This window comes from Equus quagga, chromosome 11 (genome assembly GCF_021613505.1).
Source record: "Equus quagga isolate Etosha38 chromosome 11, UCLA_HA_Equagga_1.0, whole genome shotgun sequence".
NCBI lineage: Eukaryota > Metazoa > Chordata > Mammalia > Perissodactyla > Equidae > Equus > Equus quagga.
Window position 1 is genome coordinate 90,076,855 of NC_060277.1, and position 22,973 is coordinate 90,099,827.

The 22,973-nt window shown below is 37.3% G+C and overlaps 1 protein-coding gene across 13 annotated transcripts in view; it reads left to right on the forward strand.

Moving 5' to 3' along the window:
- The window catches only part of SPAG9 (sperm associated antigen 9), a 126,467-nt gene that overhangs the window by 63,350 nt on the left and 40,144 nt on the right, over positions 1–22,973 (forward strand). For 7 of the 13 annotated variants that reach the window (XM_046674595.1, XM_046674599.1, XM_046674597.1 and 4 more), the window contains 4 exons: positions 592–742; positions 18,555–18,762; positions 19,323–19,422; positions 22,091–22,212. In XM_046674595.1, coding sequence (XP_046530551.1) covers positions 592–742; positions 18,555–18,762; positions 19,323–19,422; positions 22,091–22,212 — 581 coding nt within the window. Of the gene's footprint in view, positions 1–591; positions 743–9,679; positions 9,722–18,554; positions 18,763–19,322; positions 19,423–22,090; positions 22,213–22,973 lie in introns of all 13 variants that reach the window. The other 6 variants (XM_046674592.1, XM_046674594.1, XM_046674593.1 and 3 more) reach the window with 1 other exon arrangement.

Below are 22,973 nucleotides of genomic sequence, written 5' to 3' on the forward strand. Positions count from 1 at the left end.
GATAGGCAGATGATATTATTTAAGAATGATGTCTCTAAAGCAAAGACAGCACAAACTTTTTTTTTTTAAGATTTTATTTTTTTCCTTTTTCTCCCCAAAGGCCCCCAGTACATAGTTGTATATTTTTCGTTGTGGGTCCTTCTAGTTGTGGCATGTGGGACGCTGCCTCAGCGTAGTTTGATGAGCAATGCCATGTCTGCGCCCAGGATTCGAACCAACGAAACACTGGGCCGCCTGCAGTGGAGGAGCACGCGAACTTAACCGCTCGGCCCTGGGGCCAGCCCCGACAGCACAAACTTATCACTTACAGTCATGATGAATAAAAAATTAAAAATGAATAAATGCTTGGGCTGGTCCCTTGGCATAATGGTTGAGTTCAGTATCTTCCACTTTGGCAGCCTGGGTTCACAGGTTTGGATCCTGGGCGCAGACCTACACCACTCACCAGCCATGGTGTGGTGGCAACCCACATATAAAGTGGAGGAAAATTGGCCCAGATGTTAGCTCAGGACGAATCTTCCTCAGCAAAAAAAAAAGAAAGAAAGAAAGAAAATGAGTGAATGCTTTATTTTTTCTCCCCTCTCCAAATAGAAAAGAGCGCCCTATATCATTAGGGATTTTCCCATTACCTGCTGGAGATGGATTGCTTACACCTGACACTCAGAAAGGTGGAGAGACCCCTGGATCAGAGCAATGGAAATTTCAGGAATTAAGTCAACCACGTTCTCATACCAGCCTGAAGGTAAGCTTTATTCTGCTGAAATCTTTAATTTACATTTTATAAGTTTTCTTATCCAAATTGAAGTCTAGACAACCAAAACATAATGAAATGAAATAGTTTGTATACGTTTTAGTTTGTAAAACTTTTTTTTTAATTGGAAATCAGCTCTTCTCAAGGAGTTTTAGTTTTTTACTATTCTTTTCCACGTTATATCAGAAAAGAAAATGAAGCATTGTTACATCTTGATTAGTATACTGATGACACTAATGACCAAAATTTCTATTTGATTTAGCCTACATTATATGAATTTAGAGTGAGGTGATCGGTGAACTTGATTATATTTTTTAGAATTGAAAATCATTGCTACCTGAAATCGTTGGTTCACTGTTAGAAACGTCACAATTTAGTAAGGCTTCACTTAAGAAAGAAGTTCCTTCCTCAAAACTCTTCATAAAGCAGTAGTTAAAAGTACATTGTGTTTAGCTGAAAGGCCTGGTGTTGATTCATTATAGATTATATTCTTGACCAAGAACTTGTCATTAAATACATTATAAATATGACATATATATATATATATAATAGATATCTAAATAATATACTTGGAGTAGAGATATACTAATAATTAATTTTTAAATAATATTTAAAGTTATATTCTCTATCTTATTTATAAATGGAATATTTATAAATGGAATATTGAAATTCCCTTTATGTAGGAATGCCTTTATAAAAGAATCTTGTTACATTATAAAATCTACTCAATCATAAAACAAACAGGCCATGTACAATGAATACAAGTGAGTTACTTCACGTCTTATCCCCTTTTTCTGCTCTCTTTTTTCTCCAAAGTACTTACCATGGTCCAGTAGTGAAAGATAGCTCTTATGATGCTTCTAAAGTACTAAGTCATTTACTTATTTACTTTGTTTCTCTCCACTGAGAGAACATAAAATCCATGAAATTTATTTACTGCTCTATCCCTAGCACTTAGAAAGGTGCCTAGCACATAGTGGCCACTCAGAACATGTTTGTTGAGTGAATTATTTGTTTTAGATGTTAGAAAGACTCTTTTAGGATAACATAAATGGTCTGTCAGCTCTAGAAGGTGGGGGCATTTAGAATTATTTCACTGACCTTTGAAATGTACTCAAAACAGTAAGTAGTCAATAAATATTTGATAATTTTTCTCCCACTGAAAAGTAATTTTAACAGCAAGACTGACCTCACCTTTCTTCCTTTCTCTTTTTTCTTTTTTTTTTTCCCCACTGAGGAAGATTAGCCCTGGGCTAACATCTTTTGCCTGTCTTCCTCTTTTTTGCCTGTCGAAGATTGGCCCTGAGCTAACATCTGTGCCAGTCTTCCTCCACTTTATATGTGGGTCACCGTCACAGCGTGACTGACAGCGTTGTAGGTCTGCACCTGGGATCCAAACCCACAAACCTGGGCTGCCGAAGCAGAGCACACGAACTTAACCTCTATGCCACAGGGCCAACCTCTCTCTTTTTTTTTTTGTTGCTCAATTTATTAGAAGCTAATCACACAGCTGCTCACTCTCAGTCCACAGCAATGCCACTAGGAAACTCTCTCATTCTTTACTCTTATGGCTACACTGGCTTTTTAAGCCTGCCTGTGGGTTTAATAGATCTTCCAGAACACCCATCCCTCAGTTACCTGTTTGCCATTTCCCTTCCCCAAAACAAAATTAAGTAGGAAGGATACTTTTAGTACATGAAAAATATATACCATATGGTAACAGTATTTTAATTACTATCCAAAAAGATACCTTAAAAAGATTATTATAATTCTCTTATTTAATCCAGTGACACACTGTGACTGAACTTTATTGGCAAGTTATAAACTGATTAACAGGTTTTTAATATGGACTCAGGCATAGGTGTGTTCTGTGTCCTCCCTAGAGATACTGAAGCAAGTACTCCCCACTAGTTTCTAAACTAAAATACGGTCTCTCTTTACTCTGGACGTGGAGCCACTAAATGAGATAAAGTCTCAACAGATAGAGCTTTCCAGGAACAAAGTGGTGCATTACAAAATGGCAGAAGTCCAGTTTGTAAAGTATGCCTAATAATTAGGACATTTTATTATTCACCTAAGGCCTTGTTGTTAACCAGATGTCTGTCTCTAACTTTGCCCAAGGCTGGCAGTCGGGGGTTTGGAGTTCACTGGTGGACCGCATCACATGTACCCACTAGGCTTGGTTTCCATGTGTGATAGGAACTGGACTAGATTATCTCTAATTTAAAGTATTCTACAACTTTAATTTCTCTGAGAACTTTGGGAATGACCTAGCTTTATTTAGGGCATGCTTTGCCTTTGTTGTGAAAAATTGAAGATGAGAATTACAATCAGTATTAATTTTACTAGCACAATTTTTCTCTGAAGTAAGGTTAAGGTGAAAATGTTCTGTGAGAAAATCAGATGATGAGTTATAACCAAGGACATAGAACTATAGGAAGCTTTGTGGCAGAAGAATGACGGTAAAAGAGATTCGCCAGTTGTTGTAAAGTTATGGACCTTCTTTGTTGCTATATTGTGGATTTTTCACTGTGAGAGAGTTGTAGTCAATAAGGTTATATCTTCAGGTATTAGAAAATCTGCCAGGAATGATGCACCTAGAAATATGTACAAGTCCTTAAAAAGAAGTATTTGTACGTGTTATTCCTTTGGTTATTGTATTCTTGTGGGGGAAGTCAACAAACAAGTAAATGAAATAATAGAATAGTTGTTAAGTACTATTAAAAGAAAGTAAGGTAAGGGGAGAGAGAGTAATTAGCAGGGAGGGATGCTTATTTTAGGATGGTGAAGGAAGGCCTCTTAGAGGAGGTGACTTGCACCCTGACTTGAGGGATGTGCAGGTGCATGGAAAGGTCTGGAGGAATAACTGTTTCAGGACGATCAAACAGCATCTGTAAAGGCCCTGAGGTGGGGACAGACTTTGGCGTGCTTGAGGAACGATTGTCTTCTCTTCATCCTACCCCTCTGAGACTTTCAGTCCTACCTGTACACCAACACGCCTTTTCTCTGGGTTACCAAAATCATCCGTCTTTCCAAATCTAATGGAAAATTCTCAGTCTTCACACTACCATGTAGCAGCATTTGACACATTTGAGTACTTTCTGCTTCTTGAAATGCTTTTCTTTACTTTGCTCCCAGGGCACCACTCTTTCTCTCTCTCTCTCTCACTCACTGGTTTTCTTCACTGTTCCTCCATTGCTGGTTTTGGACCTCTAAATGTTGGAGTTCGCCAGGGTTTAAAGCTCAGCCCTCTTCTACTTAATCTGGGTAACTCAAGTTCCACGTCCGTAAATGCCATCCACCCATCGATGTTCACAAATTTGAATCTCCAGCCTTGACCTTTCCCTGCACTCCAGACCTGTGCATCCAGTTGCTTTTGTTGATAGTTGTCTCACGTATATGTTTTTGTCCTGCTTAGGCTACCACCAGTAGAAATGCCCTCTTTCAAGGCCATTCTAAATGCCAGAGCTTACACGAAACCTCACCTGACACACTGTTGGTGGTCTTCAAGCCTAGTTTAGAGATCAGCTCAAGGGAAAAAACAGAGGAGATTTATATTGCATCATTAACAGAAATTTCTTGCTGAGGGGCTTCTAGTGAAATTGGTAAAAAGCAACTTCTTATGGTAAGGTACCAAAGCTGTTTTGTTAAAAATGTGTTATAGAAGTGCTAAGGCTGGGAATGGTCAAAAATGTTAAGGTAGGGTTGTTCATCCAAGTGAATTATATTCATGAACAAGTTGCAAATAAAGAAGGAATTGGAGAACCAAAGGCCAGGAATAATCCAAGACAGTCCTGAAGAAGAACAATAAGAACAAGAATTTGCCCTACTAGATATCATGACTTACTGTAATGCTGTAATTTTTAAGATGATGTACTGTTGCATTATGTGCCTTTCTTGTTTCCTATTTGCAAAATTCAGTCCTAAAGCTACTGGGTAGGGCAGAACGAGGTAAGCAGCCACAGGGTGGGGTGGGGTGGGGGTGGGATAGGTATCACAACTGAGCAAAGTTGGGAGTGTATCCCTGTAGCGATAGTCTGGTGTGGAGAATCAGGGCCCCAGCAGTGTGAAGGACATCCCTACAGAGGGCCAGCCTGTCTTGGAGGTGTCAGATCCTGATCAAGGTGGTCAGGGCCTTCCCACGGAAAGGCCCCAGGCATAGGGTATCACAGCCTGAGCAGGTGAAGAAGGCAACATCCATATGAGGGGTAACCTGGAATGGAGAGGCAGAGATGCACAGGGAAAGAAGGGCATTGGTGGGGGCGAGACGGGGTGTAATGGTAGAGAGGAGTGACCATAAGAGACTATGGCTCTGGAAGTCAGGGGACAAGAGAGCCTTAGAATGGAAGGAGTTGTTAGCAGGGTCAGCTGCTAGGGAGAAAGAAAACAAGTAGGATGAGGACTGAATTTGTAAATTTGTAGGTGTAGGTTTGAACAGTTTGAGTTGCAGGGCCAATAACAGGAGTGAATGTGAATCATGAAAGGCGGAAATAGAAAGTGTAGATTAGATTACTCAAGAAAAGTGGTTGTAGTAGGAGGAGAGAAAAAGGATAACTTGAGTTGGCAGGATGGTGGGAAAAGTACTCTTAGAATGGGAGAAACTGAGTTGTTTGTGTGCTTGGAAGAAGAATCCAATAGAAAGAGAAACTGAAAACAAGAGTCAAGGAAGATAATTGATACATCATAGAGGAAGGGCAGGTAGAAAGGGATCACATAGCCCAACCGCAATTAAAGTCTACTTTATTGATGGTACACCTCAGTTTTTCCTAGTCTTTTGCGTTACAAACAATGCTGCGGTGAATAACCTTGTACATAATTTTGTACTTTTAGTTATACCTCCCGTAAGTGGGATTACTAGATCATAGCATGTATTTAAGATTTTGATAGATGCTGCCAGCTTGCCTGCCAAAGGGATTGTAGTCATTTGTACTCTCCCCAGCAATGCTGTATGAGTTCTTCATTGCTTTACAAGTTTAGAGTTTGAATATCCCTCCCTTATGCCCAAATATGGAAAGAGAGAGAATGTGATGTTTTAAATATCATTTTAAATATCCTGTACATAAAATCCTCATGCTGTTTTCTAGACCTTGGTTGGTATCAATTTGCAGTGATGTCACAGATTCCATCCAGCTTCACAGTTATGCATATGTATGTATGTATGTACACCTACAGATGTATATGCATCTGCACATGCCGAAACGCATGTGTGCCTGTGTAGATTAACTCCAAAAGAGTAGTATTGTTTTCCTTTGAAGGGTCTCCTAGGTCGTTGATTGTTAGTAGAATGTGACTTTTAGAACTGAGAAAAACAATTTTAACCAAAAAGCAATTAGATTGGTACCTCCTTGTGCAAATTTTAAAGAATTCTTTTAAAACCATATGACTTGAAATACTTTAGTAGAAGTGCTGTGAGAAGCTCTTGTTAGCAGGGTTTGGTATGTAAAGCCGGTGGTCAATGTGTGCTGCATTCTTCAGGGGATGTGCTTAGCATACAGAAGAGGAAATGTCTAAACAGAGCCAGCATTCTTGTTTAGAAGAATTTTCCATCCTCCTCCATCTGTGGTTAAGTTCTTAAATTGTTCCTATTCCTTTAATTTTCCCAAATTTGAATCTCTGTAGTAGTGGAATTCCTGTATCGTCTGTAACTAAAGATTCCTAACATAAAACGCATGTATAACTTTAAATTTCAAAACAGTTAAAGGTCTCAGGTTTTTTAATTTTTATTTTTTTAAAGATTGGCACCTGAGCTAACAACTGTTGCCAATCTTCTTTTTTTTTTTTTCCTGCTTTTTCTCCCCAAATCCCCCGAGTACATAGAAGCATATTTTAGTTGTGGATCCTTCTAGTTGTGGCATATGGGACACTGCCTCAGAATGGCCTGATGAGCGGTGCCATGTCCGCGCCCAGGATCTGAACCTGTGAAACCCTGGGCCGCCAAAGTGGAGCGCATGAACTTAACCACTTGGCTACAGGCCGGCCCCTGACTGTTTATTTTGAAATATTTTAGACTCACAGAAAAGTTGCAAAAATAGTACAGAGTTCCTGTATACTCATCTCCCAGCATCCACTAATGTTAACTAGCCATAGTAAAATTATCAAAACTAAGAAATTAACATTGATACAATACTATTAGCTAAATTACAGACTTGTGTTCGGATTTTGCCAGTTTTTCCACCGCTGTCCTTTCTCTGTTCCAGGATCCAATCCAGAATCTCACATTGCATTGAGTTATGTTTCCTCAGTCTCTCCCAGTGTGTGACAGTTCCTCAGTTTTACCCTGTCTTTCATGGCCTCGAGGCTTGAGAGTGCTGGTTAGTTATTTTGTAGAATATCTCAGTTTGGGCTTCTCTGATGATTTCTCATGATTAGATTGAGGTTATATTTTTGGCAAGAATACTGCAGAAGCAGTATGCCTTAGTGGTGAGGTTAACTTTGATCACTTGGTTCAGCTGGTGTGTTGGACTTCTCCACTATAAAGTTACTATTTTTCCCTTTATAATGAATAAACATCTTGGTGGATATACTTTGAGACTGTGCAAATATCCTGTTTTTCCTCAAACTTTCATCCACTGATTTTAGTATCCTTCAGTGAATCTTACCTACAGTTGTTACTGTGGTGTTCCAATGGTTGTTTTCTGTTTTCTTCATCCTACCTTTATTAACTGGAATTCTGGAAGGAAGAGCTACCCTTCCTTTCTTCCTTCTCTCCTTCCTTTCTTGTTTGAACTCATGGATGTTTATTTTATTCTGTACTTTATTCAGTGCTATCATTTGTTTTGTTGCCCAAATTGTTCCAGCTTTGGACATCAGGAGCTCTTTCAGGTTGACTCCCGTAACCTTTTGACATGCCCCATACTCTTTTATGTACTTCCTTCCTTCCTGGCACCATCATATGCTCCAGGGTCTTGTATTTTTCCTGCTCCAGCCCTGCAATCGACTGCTTCTCCATGGAGCCCTGGTTCCTTTTATTGGAGAATGGTATTTAGGAATCAAGATCTGGGCACTGAATGTGCTTATTGCTTGAAATATGATTGCTTCTAGGCCCTTTCTTTGACGCTAGTGTGGGTTTTTCCATTAGTTTATATTATATATTACCTTTTCTTGGATTTTTTTATTCATGTTTACAGGAGGGTAAAATAAAAATAGACTTTTGAGAAAAATGAATTGTACGTTATAATATTTCATGTTGTTTTTGCTTGTGATAGAAGATAAGGAATTTCTTCTATAACTTCATTTTTTTATTTATAAACTTTTCCCCTCACTTATAGCCTCATTTGATAACTTAAGGAACCATTCACAGCTGACTGTCGGGGTTTGAAGGGGAAAAGGGGCAAAGATTTACTCCTTTTAATCTTTTAGTACTTTCTTATTCACTCATTCATTCATCTATCTTTGTTGAGGTATAATTGACAAATAAAATTATAAGATATATACTTTCTCTCCTTTTAAATTCTTGCTTGGAGAAGGAGGAATAGAATTTGTTCTTTCTTAGTGGGTGTTTATAAATGAGATTTTTTTTTTCTTTTTAGTGTAGTTATTGGGTTGTGTGTTGACCAAAATGCTAATATATGTTGAGAATAAAAACTGGTGAAAGTCTAAATAAACAGCACTATTTAAAAATGATTGTTTAAAACTTACATTTCAAATGTGGCTTCTTTTGAAGTAGTTGGCACATAAGCATTTATTACGTACTTACTGAATGTTTAAACAAGCTTTTAGAATAGGAAAAATAGTTTCAAATATTTCCTGTTGAAGAAAATTTTTACCTTTTTGCATTAAAACATATTTATTGATACCCACTGTGTCCAGGCACAGTGCCACATGCTAGAAATATTAAGGTGCTCAGAGTCCACATATTGTATAAAACAGGTTTAATAATTTTTTTTAAAAAGTTATATTAATGCAGTTTCACAATTTTAAATAATATTAAAGAATCTACAGTAAATAGGTAATTTCTCCAACCCTAAATTCCCCTCCTTTTCCACAGTCATTGTGAATAGTTAGTGTATCCTTTAGACCTTTTTCTTTACATATGCACATAGATACTACATATTCATAATGTCTTTGTAAGATAAATGGATTTATGCTGTAAGTATTTTCCTGCAGCTTGCTTTTTGTTTTTCATCTAGAAATGTATGTTCACAATCTTTCCATTTGTATTATATACAGAGAGCCATCCAATTTTTTACCTTTCTTTTGATGAAGTGAATAGTTGAGAAGGGTTAAAGATGATAAGAATTCAGAATCAAAGATTATGTAAACAAACATTAAGGGAGAGGCAGTCTGGTTTTTATAAAGTGAATCATGCCTTGCTAATCTATGGTTTTTTGAAAGAGTTAACAGAGAGTTGCAGCTGTATTTTAGGCTTTCAAAAAGACTTTAATGAGTTTCCAGACCAAAAATATTTAAAATTTGAAGTTGCTTTGTGTTTAAGAGAAACACTTTTGTCTCCCAGAGGGCAAATGTACAAATAGAAATAAAAAAATGTGAGTAAATAGATGTTTTGTGAAAAAGGATTAGAATCTGGGTTTCCTTTTGATTATTAGTGATACTTAACAGTTTCAGAAATGATGTGGAGAAGGGAGAGAAAGGAGAGTGCTGTTAACATTTCCAAGTATGCTAAACTGGAATATTTGGTATGTTAAATATTCAAGATGATTAGAATACATTTCAGAAAGATTTCCTACAGTTGTGTGAGTAGAAAAAAGTTACATGATGAGCTACTTATTGATAAAGTAAGTGATCCAAGGGGTGACTTCTGAACCATGACATCACTTAAGTCAAAACAAAACCATTTTAACGTAGTAGATGATAGAGAGATGGATTTTGTTATCCTGAGAGGTAGTAGAAGCCAAAGATACTTAGAAATATGCTAACACCTAGTAAATGCATGATTTTTTTTCTCTTTTATAATCTCCCTCTTCCCAGGTCAACAGTAGTCCTGAATCTCTGAAGGCTGTAGAACAGGAGGTGAGAATGGTGTTTCAAAACATTTTGCACAAAGTAACCTGAAATGATTAACTATTGGTTCACTTCCTCAACCGCTATTCTCAAGACCTCAGATGCTCAGTTTGGAAGACTGCTGATGTTATTCACTGAAATGCAAAAGAAAATTATTTCCTCCCTCTGCGGTGGTTGCCAGGGCTTTACTGTAATCTGTAATTTACTCCTCCCCCAAAGTCAGCATTTTGAAATAAAGGGGAGAAACTTTAAGTAAATCCTGTGGAAATTCAGCCTATTTCTTTTTATCCAGCTCTAGGTAAGAAAACTAGTATGCTTTGCATAGTGTCCCTTGCTTAGGGCAGAATGTACATAGCTTGCATGTCTCCTGGAGACAGCCATGTGTCATTTTACCATGGGCTGCCTCTCAAGTTGAACAGATTTCTTCAGCCCCAGTCAGGGTACTATTCAGCTTCATTCAGCAAACATCTGTTGAAAGCCTGCTTCATGTCAGGCTTGATATGCTGGGCCCTGGGGATGTAAAGACAAATAAGACTCTCCTGCCACTAGGTCAGGGTTAGCCCAGGTCCATGGAAGCCCTTCAGCAGGTTTGTGACAGTGAAATAGTTGTCCTCTTTCTTCAGAAATATCCTCAGGGTTAGAACATTCATCCCTCTCCTTTAATCATCTGAATTTTCTTGAACCTACAGTATAATTTACATCTAGATTTATTTCATGTGTGTCTAGAGTTATTGTTCTCTGTTACTTTGGGTCACAGACTCCTCTAGGAATCAAATCAAAGTTATGAAACTCTCCAGAAATTACGTGTACACACAAAGTTTTGTGATCCTGCTGTGCCATAGAGTTGTAAATCAAAAGAACTTAAGAACCACTGCTTTAGACATTTAACTTCGTCTTGGGGAGAAAAAAATGTAAACATAAAAGTTAAAATATAAGGTGATAAGTGTTAGAGTAGGGGATACATGGGACTAGTTGCCTTTTGTAATTTTGTCTTTACTTTCATTAGTCTTAAAATCTTTGAATCTGAAAGACAAAGTTATATAGCAGAGTTGCTTGCCCCTTTAGCTTATTTCAGATGAAGTCAGGCAGCCTACTTAGGAAAACACTACATTGGAACATTTCCAAGTTGTCCTTAATGGGATAATTTATTTTCTGTGGTTGTGAACTTAACTTCATAGTATCTCAGAACATAAATAATCATGGGGCAATGCCAGATAACACATGACATATGTACGCTATACAGCCGTGAGCACATGAGGCATTTGATGAATGAAACTACTGAAAATATTTTGTAAAAGTGTATAGACTTATAGCATGATATCTAAAACCAATAGCAAAATGGCACAAAGACCAGATTTTTACCACAGTATCTGAAGTGAAGTTAAAAGTAATGACACCTATTTTCTTTTTTTGTGTGGTAGAAAACATAACATACAATTTACCATCTTGATCATTTTTAAGTGCACAGTTCAGTAGTGTTAAGAATATCCATGGGGCTGGCCTGGTGGCACAGCGGTTAAGTGCACACGTTCTGCTTCAGCAGCCTGTGGTTTGCCGGTTCGGATCCTGGGTGTGGACATGGCACTGCTTGGCATGCCATGCTGTGGTAGGCGTCCCACATATAAAGTAGAGGAAGATGGGCACGGATGTTAGCTCAGGGCCAGTCTTCCTCAGCAAAAAGAGGAGGATTGGCAGCAGTTAGCTCAGGGCTAATCTTCCTAAAAAAAAAATAGAATATTCACATCAGGGGCTGGCCCCATGGCCAAGTGGTTGAGTTTGCGCGCTGCACTTCGGCGACCCAGGGCTTCACCGGTTCAAATCCTGGGCATGAACATGACACCACTTGTCAGGCCACATTGAGGCGGCGTCCCACATGCCACAACTAGAAAGACCCACAACTAAAATATACAACTGTGTACCAGGGGGCTTTGGAGAGAAAAAGAAAAAAAGAAAATCTTTAAAAAATAAAAATAAATTAATTAATTAAAAAGAATATTCACATCGTTGTGAAACAGATTTCTAGAACTTTTTCATCTTGTAATTCTGAAACTATACCCGTTATACAACAACTCTTCCCTCTCCCTCCCCCCTGCCCCAGTAACCACTATTCTACTTTCTGTCCCTATAGTTTTGTCTACCTCATTTAAGTGAAATCATGTAGTATTTGTCTTTCCGTAACTGCCTTATTTCACTTACGTAATGTCCTCAGGGTTCATCCATGTTGTAGCTTGTGACAGCATTTCCTTCCTTTTCAGGGTGGAATACTATTCCATTGTGTGTACACACCACATTTTATTTATCCGTTCATCCCTTGATGGACATTTGGTAGCTTCTGTCTCTTGGCTATTGTGAGTAGTGCTGTTATGAACACGGGTGTGCAAATATCTCTTCAAGACCCTGCTTTCAGTTCTTTTGGCTTACCCAGAAGGGGTATTGCTGGATCATATGGTAGTTTTATTTTTAATTTTATGAGGAAACTCCATACTGTTTTCAAACCATTTTACAGCCACACAAACAGTGTACAAGGGTTCTAATTTCTCCACATCTCACCAACACTTGTTATTTTCTGTGTTTTTTTTTTTATAGTAGCCATCCTAATGGGTGTGAGGTGATATCTCGTTGTGGTTTTGATTTGCATTTCTCTGATATTAGTGATGTTGGGCGTATTTTCATATGCTTGTTGCCTATTTGTATATCACCTTTGAATGACACCTATTCTTTTAAAACTTAAATATGCATAGGAGTGCCGTTCCTTTATGGTTACAGCTCTAGAATCCCAACTTAGGTCCCTGCTTTCTGTGGACATTCTCCAGTGACATGCACAGCCTACAATGTGAGAGTTCCTTAAAGACTGAAGTGGCGACGGGGTTACAAAATGAGGACATTTATCAGACAGCCATGTGAGTCTCCATGTTTAACACACACACGTGCCGATGAAGAGGATATCTTAATGATATCAGGCCACGGGAATTGATAGGCCAGCAGTCTTCAGATAAATAAGCAACATTTGTAGTCAAGATTATTAGCCAAAACAGCATAACCTGGCATATAATGGGCATAAAATAGCAATCGGAAGTCTTCAAAAGTCACAGGTTGAATGTGAAATAATAGCATGCAACTCCCCTGTCACTTTATACTGAATAATTCATATAAATGCTTCCAGTTTCCATTTAGGTCCTAGTAAGAATTTTCCCTCATTTTGCACATTATGTCTTATAAGCTTACTGTTGACCAAAAGTGATATATTTGATCTTTTAGCAGGTTAATATTTAGGCTTATCTTTCTGCATTTTATCTCTAGTTGGAGGCATTGTTAGTGACAGATTTCATAATTTCTTCCATAGGAGATACAGTATAAGAATATTATCCCCCCAGTCAAACACTGTAGCAGAGACTTCCCATCTCAGTGCTTTCCTGCTAATCTTAGGAGCTTTATGTCACCACTGCCTGAGACACCAAGGAGAAATACCTCTTTTGAAAACTGTCCCCTAAAATTCAGAACTTTTTCCTCCAGCTCTCGTGCTCTATCCCTGGGATCCAGTTGTCAGAAGTACAGCCCATACAATGAGCTATTTTAATGAGTGTAAAATATTTTTATGTGGTAAAAGTATAAAAGAGAAGCAAGTTACAGATAAATAAATGCCATCTTATTTAGATAGCCTAGGAAAAATTTAAAAGATCATTTTTCTTCCAAGCAGATCTTAATTTACCACTTCCTTGTAGTACTAAACCTTGAGATCCTCAGGGTGTCACAGTCCTTTTCCTATTTTGGGTTCAGCTCTCTCCTGCTTACTTTATTTTATACTCCCAGATCCACAAAGGAATTTGGAGAAGAGGGCTTTTCCAAACTGTTTATATTGTGAACTCTTTAATTACTAAGTAATTTTTTAAAGGTAGAAATAACTAGACCTTGGGGATAGACTGATAAGGAGGAAGAGGAAATAATTTCTCTCCTTGACTTTTGTTTGAGAGGTAAATGACAAGGACAAGATTGACCTCAAATTATTTATTTTTCAAATAGCTTCAACAGCGTATAGTTGTCTCAACGTAGATGAGCTTGAAATTCTCCAGATCTTTCTGAATCCATAGTCTTGGTGGGTTTAAGTGCTGTCCATCAACACTATTCATCAGGAACCTGGACTGTTTGTTCTTTTATTTTTATTTTTTTGGTGCAGATCAGCCCTAAGCTCTATTGCCAATCTTCCTCTTTTTTGCTTGAGAAAGATTGTTGCTGAGTTAACATCTGTGCCAGTTGTCATCTGTTTTTTATATGTGGGATGCTGCCACAGCATGGCTTGATGAGCAGTGTGTACATTCATGCCTGGGATCCGAACCTGTTAACCCTGGACTGCTGAAGCAGAACGCGTGAACCCAGCCACCATGCCATCAGGCCGGCCCCTGGACTGTTTATTTTGTATGAATTTTTTAAATATATTTTATATTTTAAACCTTTAAAGAGTAGGAATTCATGTATATGGTAACATAAATATGAATTAACTAAGCTGTTAAATTAACCAAAATAATACCTCTTTTATTTTTTTAATAGAGTATACCTCAAAGTACAGACCAAGGGAGTGGTACTCAGGGCAGCTTCTAGTTGTCTTCACTGTAGGCCTCTATGGCTCCAGAAATATTACTATCAGTTTTTCTGACTCAACTCCGAAATCTAATTTCTTTGACTTAGTATATATATATTTTTTCTTCTTCTTCTTCTCGCCAAAGCCCCCCCCAGTACATAGTTGTGTACTCCAGCCGTGAGTGCCTCCAGCTGTGCCATGTGGGACGCTGCCCCAGCATGGCCCAATGAGTGGTGCCATGTCTGCGCCCGGGATCCGAACCGGCGAAACCCTGGGCCACCAAAGCGGAGCGCACCAACTTAATCACTTGGCCATGGGACCAGCCCCCTGACTTAGTAAATTTTTATCAGATATTTCTATATTAGATGCCAGTCACCAGCAAGGAAATAGGCAGTAATTTTGTCTTTTAATGTTAAGAGGGAAGGAAGTGATAGAGAATTGAGCTATGTATTTCTTTGGTTTATTTTCCTTCCCATTGGAAATCAGCCCAGTGTTTGCGTTGCACAGAAGAAAATAGCTACTAAATTCAGCTAATTTTATTAGCATATAGTTAGTATTGCACTTCAGATAACAGATAATCAAAGTTATCTTAAACACAAGGCAATAATGAGTGGATAGCTCCCGATTCATAAATAGTATGAATGGGTTTTCTTTTTCTCAAAACTTTCAGATTGAAAGATAATTTCATCTAGCAATACTAGTTCAAATTTGTTTGGAACTTATTTACTTTTTTTCCTTATAAAAGTAGCACATGCCTATTGTTTAAAAATTTGAAAAAAGGAAAGTAGTATAAGCAAGGAAAAAATTTTTATGTACTATCTCTAGTCACTTTATATACTTAAAAAATAGTTTTTGAGACCATACTTCATATATAGATTTATGTTCTGATTTTTATAATTTTTTCTACTTCAAAAAATATGTATAAATAATGCTAATAAGGGCAAAGAAAAAGCAAAAATCACTCATTATCCAACTACCCAGTGGCAACCACTGTTAAAAATGTCATATATGTCCTAACAGCTTTTGCTAGCCATATTTTTTAATTGATCATGCTGTGCAGAACTGTTTTAATCCCCAATCTCTTTCCATTTTGAATATTTTCCATCTCAGTAAATATTCTTCTATTACATGGTTTTTAATTGCTGCATAATATTCTGTATCATGGATTCTGTATCTGTGCGTGGATATCTGTATCAGATATAATAATCTGTATCATCTGTGTCATTGTTTAATCTCCTATTTTGGAGCATTAAGTTGCTGGCAGTTTTTTGCTGTTATAAATGACATCGTGTATACATCTCTGATTGTTTCTTTAAAAGTATAGTATTTTTTTCAATTTAATATTTAAGCATTTTCCTATGTCACTGAAAATTCATTTTAAGTAAGTATTTTATGCTAACATAGATACACCATTTTATTTTTCTTTTGCTAGATTCAGAATCTCAGAGGATGTTTGTTTTTGGTAAATGGATCATTGTCTGTCTTGGATATATGTGTTTCTTAAAATGGTGATGAGCAATAATATAATCAGCTGACCAGCTATTGTACAAGTCCAAGTACAATATAAATTGTCAGAAATTGAGAATATCAAGGGATTTACTAGAATGAAGGTCTTCAGCAAACAGTTGTGTTTTATCCATGTCTTAGATAGAGCTCAAGCCCACCAGTAGAACTAAGATAGTCAAGACTCTTAGTGAGTAACTCCTTGCTGGGCCACATTCTGTGACTTTGTACGTTTCTCATCACTTAAGGGAGGAAAAAAACCCCTAAAGCCTGGGATAAGGATGAGCGGGGTTGGAGGAGCACTGTTGAAGGAGAAAGTGCTCTCAATTTGCCATAGCAAATATAATTCATTTTGCGTGACATATGTTCTCATCTGGTAATTAATTTTACGTTAGTTCAGCCACTCATGGTAGTGAAATTTGTGCCACATCAAAATGCGTCATAGTAAATTAATATTAAGAGACGATACTGAGGATGAAACATTTTAATGTTGTAAAACTAAGAGTTTTGGTGATGAAGTTAAGTTCTCCAAGTGTGGTTACTTTCATTGTAGTTGGTGTTCATCATAGCATGTACAGTTGACTGTATGTCTAAAAATGCTTTCTTGTACTTGAATAGCATTTTAAATTTGAATTTGAACTCCTTCTTACTTCTCAGCACCTAAAATAACCTAAATCTCTCAGATAGTGTATTGTAAAGCTGTGCAGTGGGTATGTAATTTTGATTGCTATGGTATTAGTTTTGTTTTTTTTTAAATTGCTTGGATTCTGTTCCATTATTTTTATAGCTATAATGTATTTTTAACAATGTTCTTCAAAAGTTCAAAAAGACAAAGTTTTAAAGAGGGAAATAAAAATCAGTAATAATCATCCCCCACCATAGCACAGCTTAATTTTTTTTTTTTTTGAGGAAGATTAGCCCTGAGCTAACTACTGCCAGTCCTCCTCTTTTTTGCTGAGGAAGCCTGGCCCTGAGCTAACATCCGTGCCCATCTTCCTCTACTTTATACATGGGATGCCTACCACAGCATGGCATGCCAAGTGGTGCGATATCCGCACCTGGGATCCAAACTGGTGACCCCTGGGCCGCTGAGAAGGGGAACGTGTGAACTTAACTGCTGCACCACTGGGCTGGCCCATAATATGTTTATATATATATTATTTTTTTGTTTTAGGCCAAAAGCATACATTTAAAAATTTTCAAAGGGGCTTGCCTGATGGTATAGTGGTTAAGTTTGCACACTCTGCTTCAGTGGCCCGGGGTTTGTGGATTCAGATCCTGGGCATGGACCCACAAACCGCTCATCAACTCATGCTGTGGCAGTGTCCCACATACAAAAAAATAGATGTAGATTGGCACAGATGTTAGCTCAGCGACAATCTTCCTCAAGCAGAAAGAGGAAGATTGGCAACAGATGTCAGCTCAGAGCCAATCTTCCTCACAAAAATAAATAAATAATAGAATTACAAAGTTGTGCATAATGCATTATTATAAATTGTAATAATAGCTAACATTTTAAATGCTTAGTATGTGTGAACACATTGCTAAGTCTCTATATAGAATACCCTATAGTAATCCTATGAAGTAGGTACCATTATCTCTATTTTACAGATCAGAAAACATGGGTCTAGAAAGAATACATAACCAACCTAAGGTCATATGTTTAGTGAAAGGTAACCTCACTAAATTTACCATAATCCTTATTATTATTATTATCATCATTGCTAGTAGTAAACTTTTTGTCAAGTTCTCTTTTTCTCAGACCTAGGTACTTTGCTCTAAAAGAACTGCCTCATTATTGGTAGCATTGGACAGTTGTTTTTCATTATTTTGGAATCACAAACCCCTTTGAAAATCTAATAAAATTTGTAGATTCTTTTCCCAGAAAAATGCATTGTACTCAAATTTTTGCATAAAATTTCAATCTGAGCATGTACCTCTTGAAGCCTACCTGTAGACCTAGAATAGTAGTTATGTTAATGAGTATATAAATCACCTGGTTGCTTGTTAAAATGCCTATTACCTGATCTCTAAGTGCTTCAAATGATCAGGATGCAGGATGTTTTAAGGACAGTGTTTACAGAACTATTGGACTCACTGCTGTTTTAGAGTAGCTACTACAGGGAACACACTGTGTTTTGAAGCAGTGTTTATTATCAGATGATTGTACAGTACCACAACTGCTGTTAAAAACTCCAATGATGGGGCCGGCCCGGTGGTGCAGCGGTTAAATTCGCGCTTTCCGTTTCTTGGTGGCCCAGGGTTTGCCCATTTGGATCCCTGGTATGGACATGGCACCGCTTGGCAAGCCATGCTGTGACAGGCATCCCACATATAAAGTTGAGGAAGATGGGCACGGATGTTAGCTCAGGGCCAGGCTTCCTCAGCAAAAAGAGGAGGACTGGCAGTAGTTAGCTCAGAGCTAATCTTCCTCAAAAAAAAAAATAAATAAAAAATTTTTAAAAAACTCCAATGATGATGTTAATTTATAATTTTGTTGTTAATACTGACAATCTACTTTTATCTTCAAAATTTCTATTTAGTAGAATCTCATGTATGGAAAAATATGATTTACTTAAATGTTCCCCAATTGTTTGAAAATAGTCTGCAGAGATTGTTTATTGGTTTCCTTTGGTAATCAGTGACTATTACTATTTTTTAATAGAATTTTCTCTCAGCAAGTTTATTTCTTAACCCATTTTTAAAATGCTTTAAAATAAAGTACTCATTTAAAAATTTTTCTGTAATTATTTTTATTTGTAGGATGAACTTTCTGATGTTAGCCAAGGAGGATCTAAAGCTACCACTCCAGCATCGACAGCTGCTTCAGACGTGGCAGCAATTCCTGCTGATACTCCCTTAAATGAAGATGGTGAAGGATTGGTGAAAGCTGTGGATACACCAGATAAGTCAGAGATAAGCAAACATATTGAAGTACAGGTAGCCCAGGAAACCAGACATGTATCCACAGGTGAGTGACCCTAGTTCTTTACTTACTGGCAAAGTATTCAGTAAATCCAGATGATGTGGGTATGAGAAAATACATCTTTGGGGTGTTACTGCTTGAGATTTATAAAATTGTACTTAATTGTAAATAAGCTTATAAGAGTTGATGATTAAATAAAGTTTTGGAGAGAAAAATTGAGAGGGCTGGGAGATTGGACAGCCTGAAAGTCAGGAGGACAGTCTTTTTCTGTCCCCTGCCTTAGATCATTCATTAGTCTTTGTCTTTAATTTCTCTATATTCCACCTCTTAAATTGGAATGAAAACAGGGAGTTCTGGCCTGGGATGCACTGCACTGTGTCCCAAGAATCACAAATGAAAACTTTCTTTGGTTATTTGTTAGTTTCTGATATTGACTGTTAATTAAATATGTAACATATTGTCTAACCCTGTGTTTCCTAGATTCCACTCTTTTAAATTTTTTTAATGATCAAATGATGTATTTGCAACCATAGAAGCAACAGGATTTTCATATCAGGAGAGTATGTGATATATGCATTATTTATGTCATCTTATCCTTTCCTAAGGCTCTGCTGAAAATGAAGAAAAGTCAGAAGTTCAAGCAATCATTGAATCCACTCCTGAGTTGGACATGGACAAAGATCTCAGTGGATTCAAAGGCTCAAGGTACTGTAAATGTCTATTCCATTCTCCAGTCTGGACTGTTGTCATGTTTGCTCTGGTCCTGGAATTTGCCCTCACTATCTTATCTTTTCACCTCTCTCTGTATCTTCTGTTTCCTGGATCCTATGTCATCTTGCTTCTTGATTTATGCCTTTGTTTTGACAGAACATATTCTTGCTAGCTTTCTGGGCAAAGTCTTCATGGGAGTAAATTTTTTGATAACTTGAATGTGACAAATATCATTTGAAGACATGATTGATAATTTGGCTGAATACAGAATTCTAGCTTGGAAAACCTTCAGAAGTTTTCCTTTAGAATTGTGAAAACATTGCATCATCGTGATGTTGAGTTTGAAGTGTTGCCATTTGGATTCTTGCTTTTTTGTATATTCTCTGCCAAAGCTTTTAGGATCTTCAGTTTATCGCTGTTTGGGTTTTTTTCCTCCTTTTTTTAGAATTCATGATGATGTGTTGATGTATCTTTTCTGTCTTCTTGTATGTAGTAAGTCCTTTCATCTGGAAATTCATATCTCCTAGTACTGAGAAATTTTCTCCTTATTCTTTGTATTGTTGTCTCTTCCTCTCTCTTTCTGGAACACCTATTAGGTGCATATTGAACATCCTGGACTATCCTCATAATTCCTTTTTTCCTTCTTCTCCAAATCTCTCCTATTCTTCGTCTAATTTCTGGATGACTTCTTCAACTTTATCTTTCAGTGCTCCTTGATTTTTTTTGTTTTTCTTGGATGGCTACTTTTTATAACATCTTGCTATTATTCTCTTATGGATGCAACATTTATTTTGGAAAAAATTAGGTTTTTCTTAATAAGTTTCTGCTGCTGCCTGCATTGTCTCCTTTTGCTCTGAGTGCCTCTGTCACAGTCCATTTGTTTGGGGCTTTTTATTTTATAATAGAGGCCTTCTTTAAATGTCTGGTGCTCTGTGCCTGTTTTGCTCATACTTGAGTAAATGACACTGATTCTCCAGTTTCCTGCCTATGACATTTAAACTTGGCTTCCATTATTCAGGGTGCAATACTGGGAGAAGGGAGGTCTCTCTGTTCTGGAGGATTGTATCTAGGTCTCATATTATTTCTTGTGCTGTCTTTCATCCCATCCTTCTGTTTTTATATCCGCCCTTACATGCTTCTCTCTGCTGATTGCTGGTTCCTTCAGTTCCTGGGCCTTTCAGGGCTTCTGGCAGCACACTGACTTCCTCCCTAAACCCCAGTGGCTTAGGTTTCAGTTTTCTTTGGTCTGTTAAATCAATTTCTGTTGTTTCCCTGTCCGTTTTCCATTTTACAGAATTTTGTTGACATTTCACCTGCTCTCGTTTCTTCTTCTATTCCCTATGTCCTTGTGGGTATATATACCTTTTTAGATTCTTTTTACTGTTGTTTTAGTTGAGTTTCTGAATTATTGGGTGATAAATGACTATCTTCAGTCCACTATGTTTAACTGGAAATCCTATGCAGACTTTTTTTTTATTAATACAACATTAATGCACAAACATACACGTTTCCCCTTTCCCCTCCACACCCCTGCAAAAAAGGGCTTATATATATGTTTTGCAACTTGGTTTTTAAAAACACCTTTATATGATGGGTTTCTTTAGTTTATAAAGCTCTATTTTAATGTTTTTAACTCTATAGTTAAAATTTTCAACTTTTATGTATATCCATAATTTATTTCATCTGTGCCCTATTAATGGTCTATTAGATTGCTTCAACTTTTTGACACTATAAAATTGCTGCTCTGACCATGCTTTTACATACATAATTGCCTTGTTGTGACAGGGCTTTTGTAGAACAATTTTGACATCGAATTCTTGGATCTGTGGTTATTTACATTTTAATTAATTAATTAATTTGGTGAGGGAGATTGGCCATGAGCGAACATCTATTGCCAATCTTCCTCTTTTTGCTTGAGAAAGATTCACCCTCAGCTAACATCTTTGCCAGTCTTCCTGTATTTTGTATGTGGGTTGCCACCATAGCATGGCTGCCAATGAGTGGTATAGGTCTGTGCCTGGGAATTGAACCCGGGCCACTGAAGTGGAGTGCACCAAACTTAACCACTGTGACACAGGGCTAGCTCCTCATTTTAAATTTTAATAGATACTGTCAAATTGCCCTTAAATGAAAAAGAAAATGACCATGCCAATTTATGACCAGGCAACATATAACATGGTAGTTAGGACCATGGATTCTGAAGCCTAACAGCCTAGGTTTGAATTCCACCTCTTCGTCTCATTTGCTGGATGATCTTGGCAAATTCCTTAACCTCTTTAGTTTCCTCATCTGTAAAATTGGCATAATGGCAGCACCTCCTTTGTAGTGTAGGTGTGAGGATTCAGTAAGATAGTTTGTGTAAAGCACTTAGACCAAGACCTGGTACAATGCAGAATGGTGCTCTCTGTTAGCTGCCATTTATTGTTCGTGTTTGCTGGGATCTCACCACAGAAACATTATTTTCTTTACCAATTCTCTCTGTGGAGTTTAATGGGAATTTCTTAGGAGACCTTTGAGAAATCTTTCAAAATTACATTTTGTGTTAAATGTAAATTACAGGTAAAAAATTCCTAGGTAACTTAGCTTTTGTATTCAATTTACACTGTTAAGAAAAAGTCTTTGTAATATTGATTTGTTTGGTTTTGTTGTTTTTGTTGCATAGCACTCCCACCAAAGGCATAGAGAACAAAGCTTTTGATCGCAATACAGAATCTCTCTTTGAAGAACTGTCTTCAGCTGGCTCAGGCCTAATTGGAGATGTGGATGAAGGAGCAGATTTACTAGGTATGATAGCTTATCTGAAGAAGTATCATACTGTTTTAAAAAAGATTTTTTAAGTGATTTAATTGAAATTCCTTTAAAATGTCCGTACTGCCCAGTGTTACAGTTATTGCACTTTTAGGTAATTAATAGGAATGTATTCTTTGAAATCATGAAAGTTTTAAATGAAAGCATCTTTGTATATGGATATGCCTACAATTGAATTGCATTTAAATTTGTATTTTGATTCATATAACACAATTTATTGAATTCCTGCTATATATTCCGAGAGCAGTATTACACATAAGGAACACAGTGCTGTATATATGGGTGTGTGGGTGTGGGTGTGTGTGAGTAGATGTGTAGATATATAGATTGATGGGTAGTTAGTTCCTGGCTTAAATAGATTTCATTAAATACTGTTGACCTTAATTAAATAAAAAATTATAACACTTGATTTTTCTGAGATTTCACAGAGTATTCTGTTTTAGCGCTATGGGAAATATAATCATTTTAGAGTTTGTGTTGGAGAACACCTGGTTTGGAAAGAATGCTGCCTTTGGCTCTTCCACTATTGTCTGGTGACCTTTGCTTGACCTCTCTGGGCCTTAGTTTCTTTGTGTATAAAATGAAGGAGCTGGACTCTAGTTCAGGGATTGGGCAAACTGTGGCTCAGGGGCCAAGTCCAGCTCACCTGCTATGTGTGTTAATCAAGTTTTACTGGAACACAGCCACACTCATTTGTTTACTTATTGTCTATAGTTGCTTTTGCACCACAACAGCAG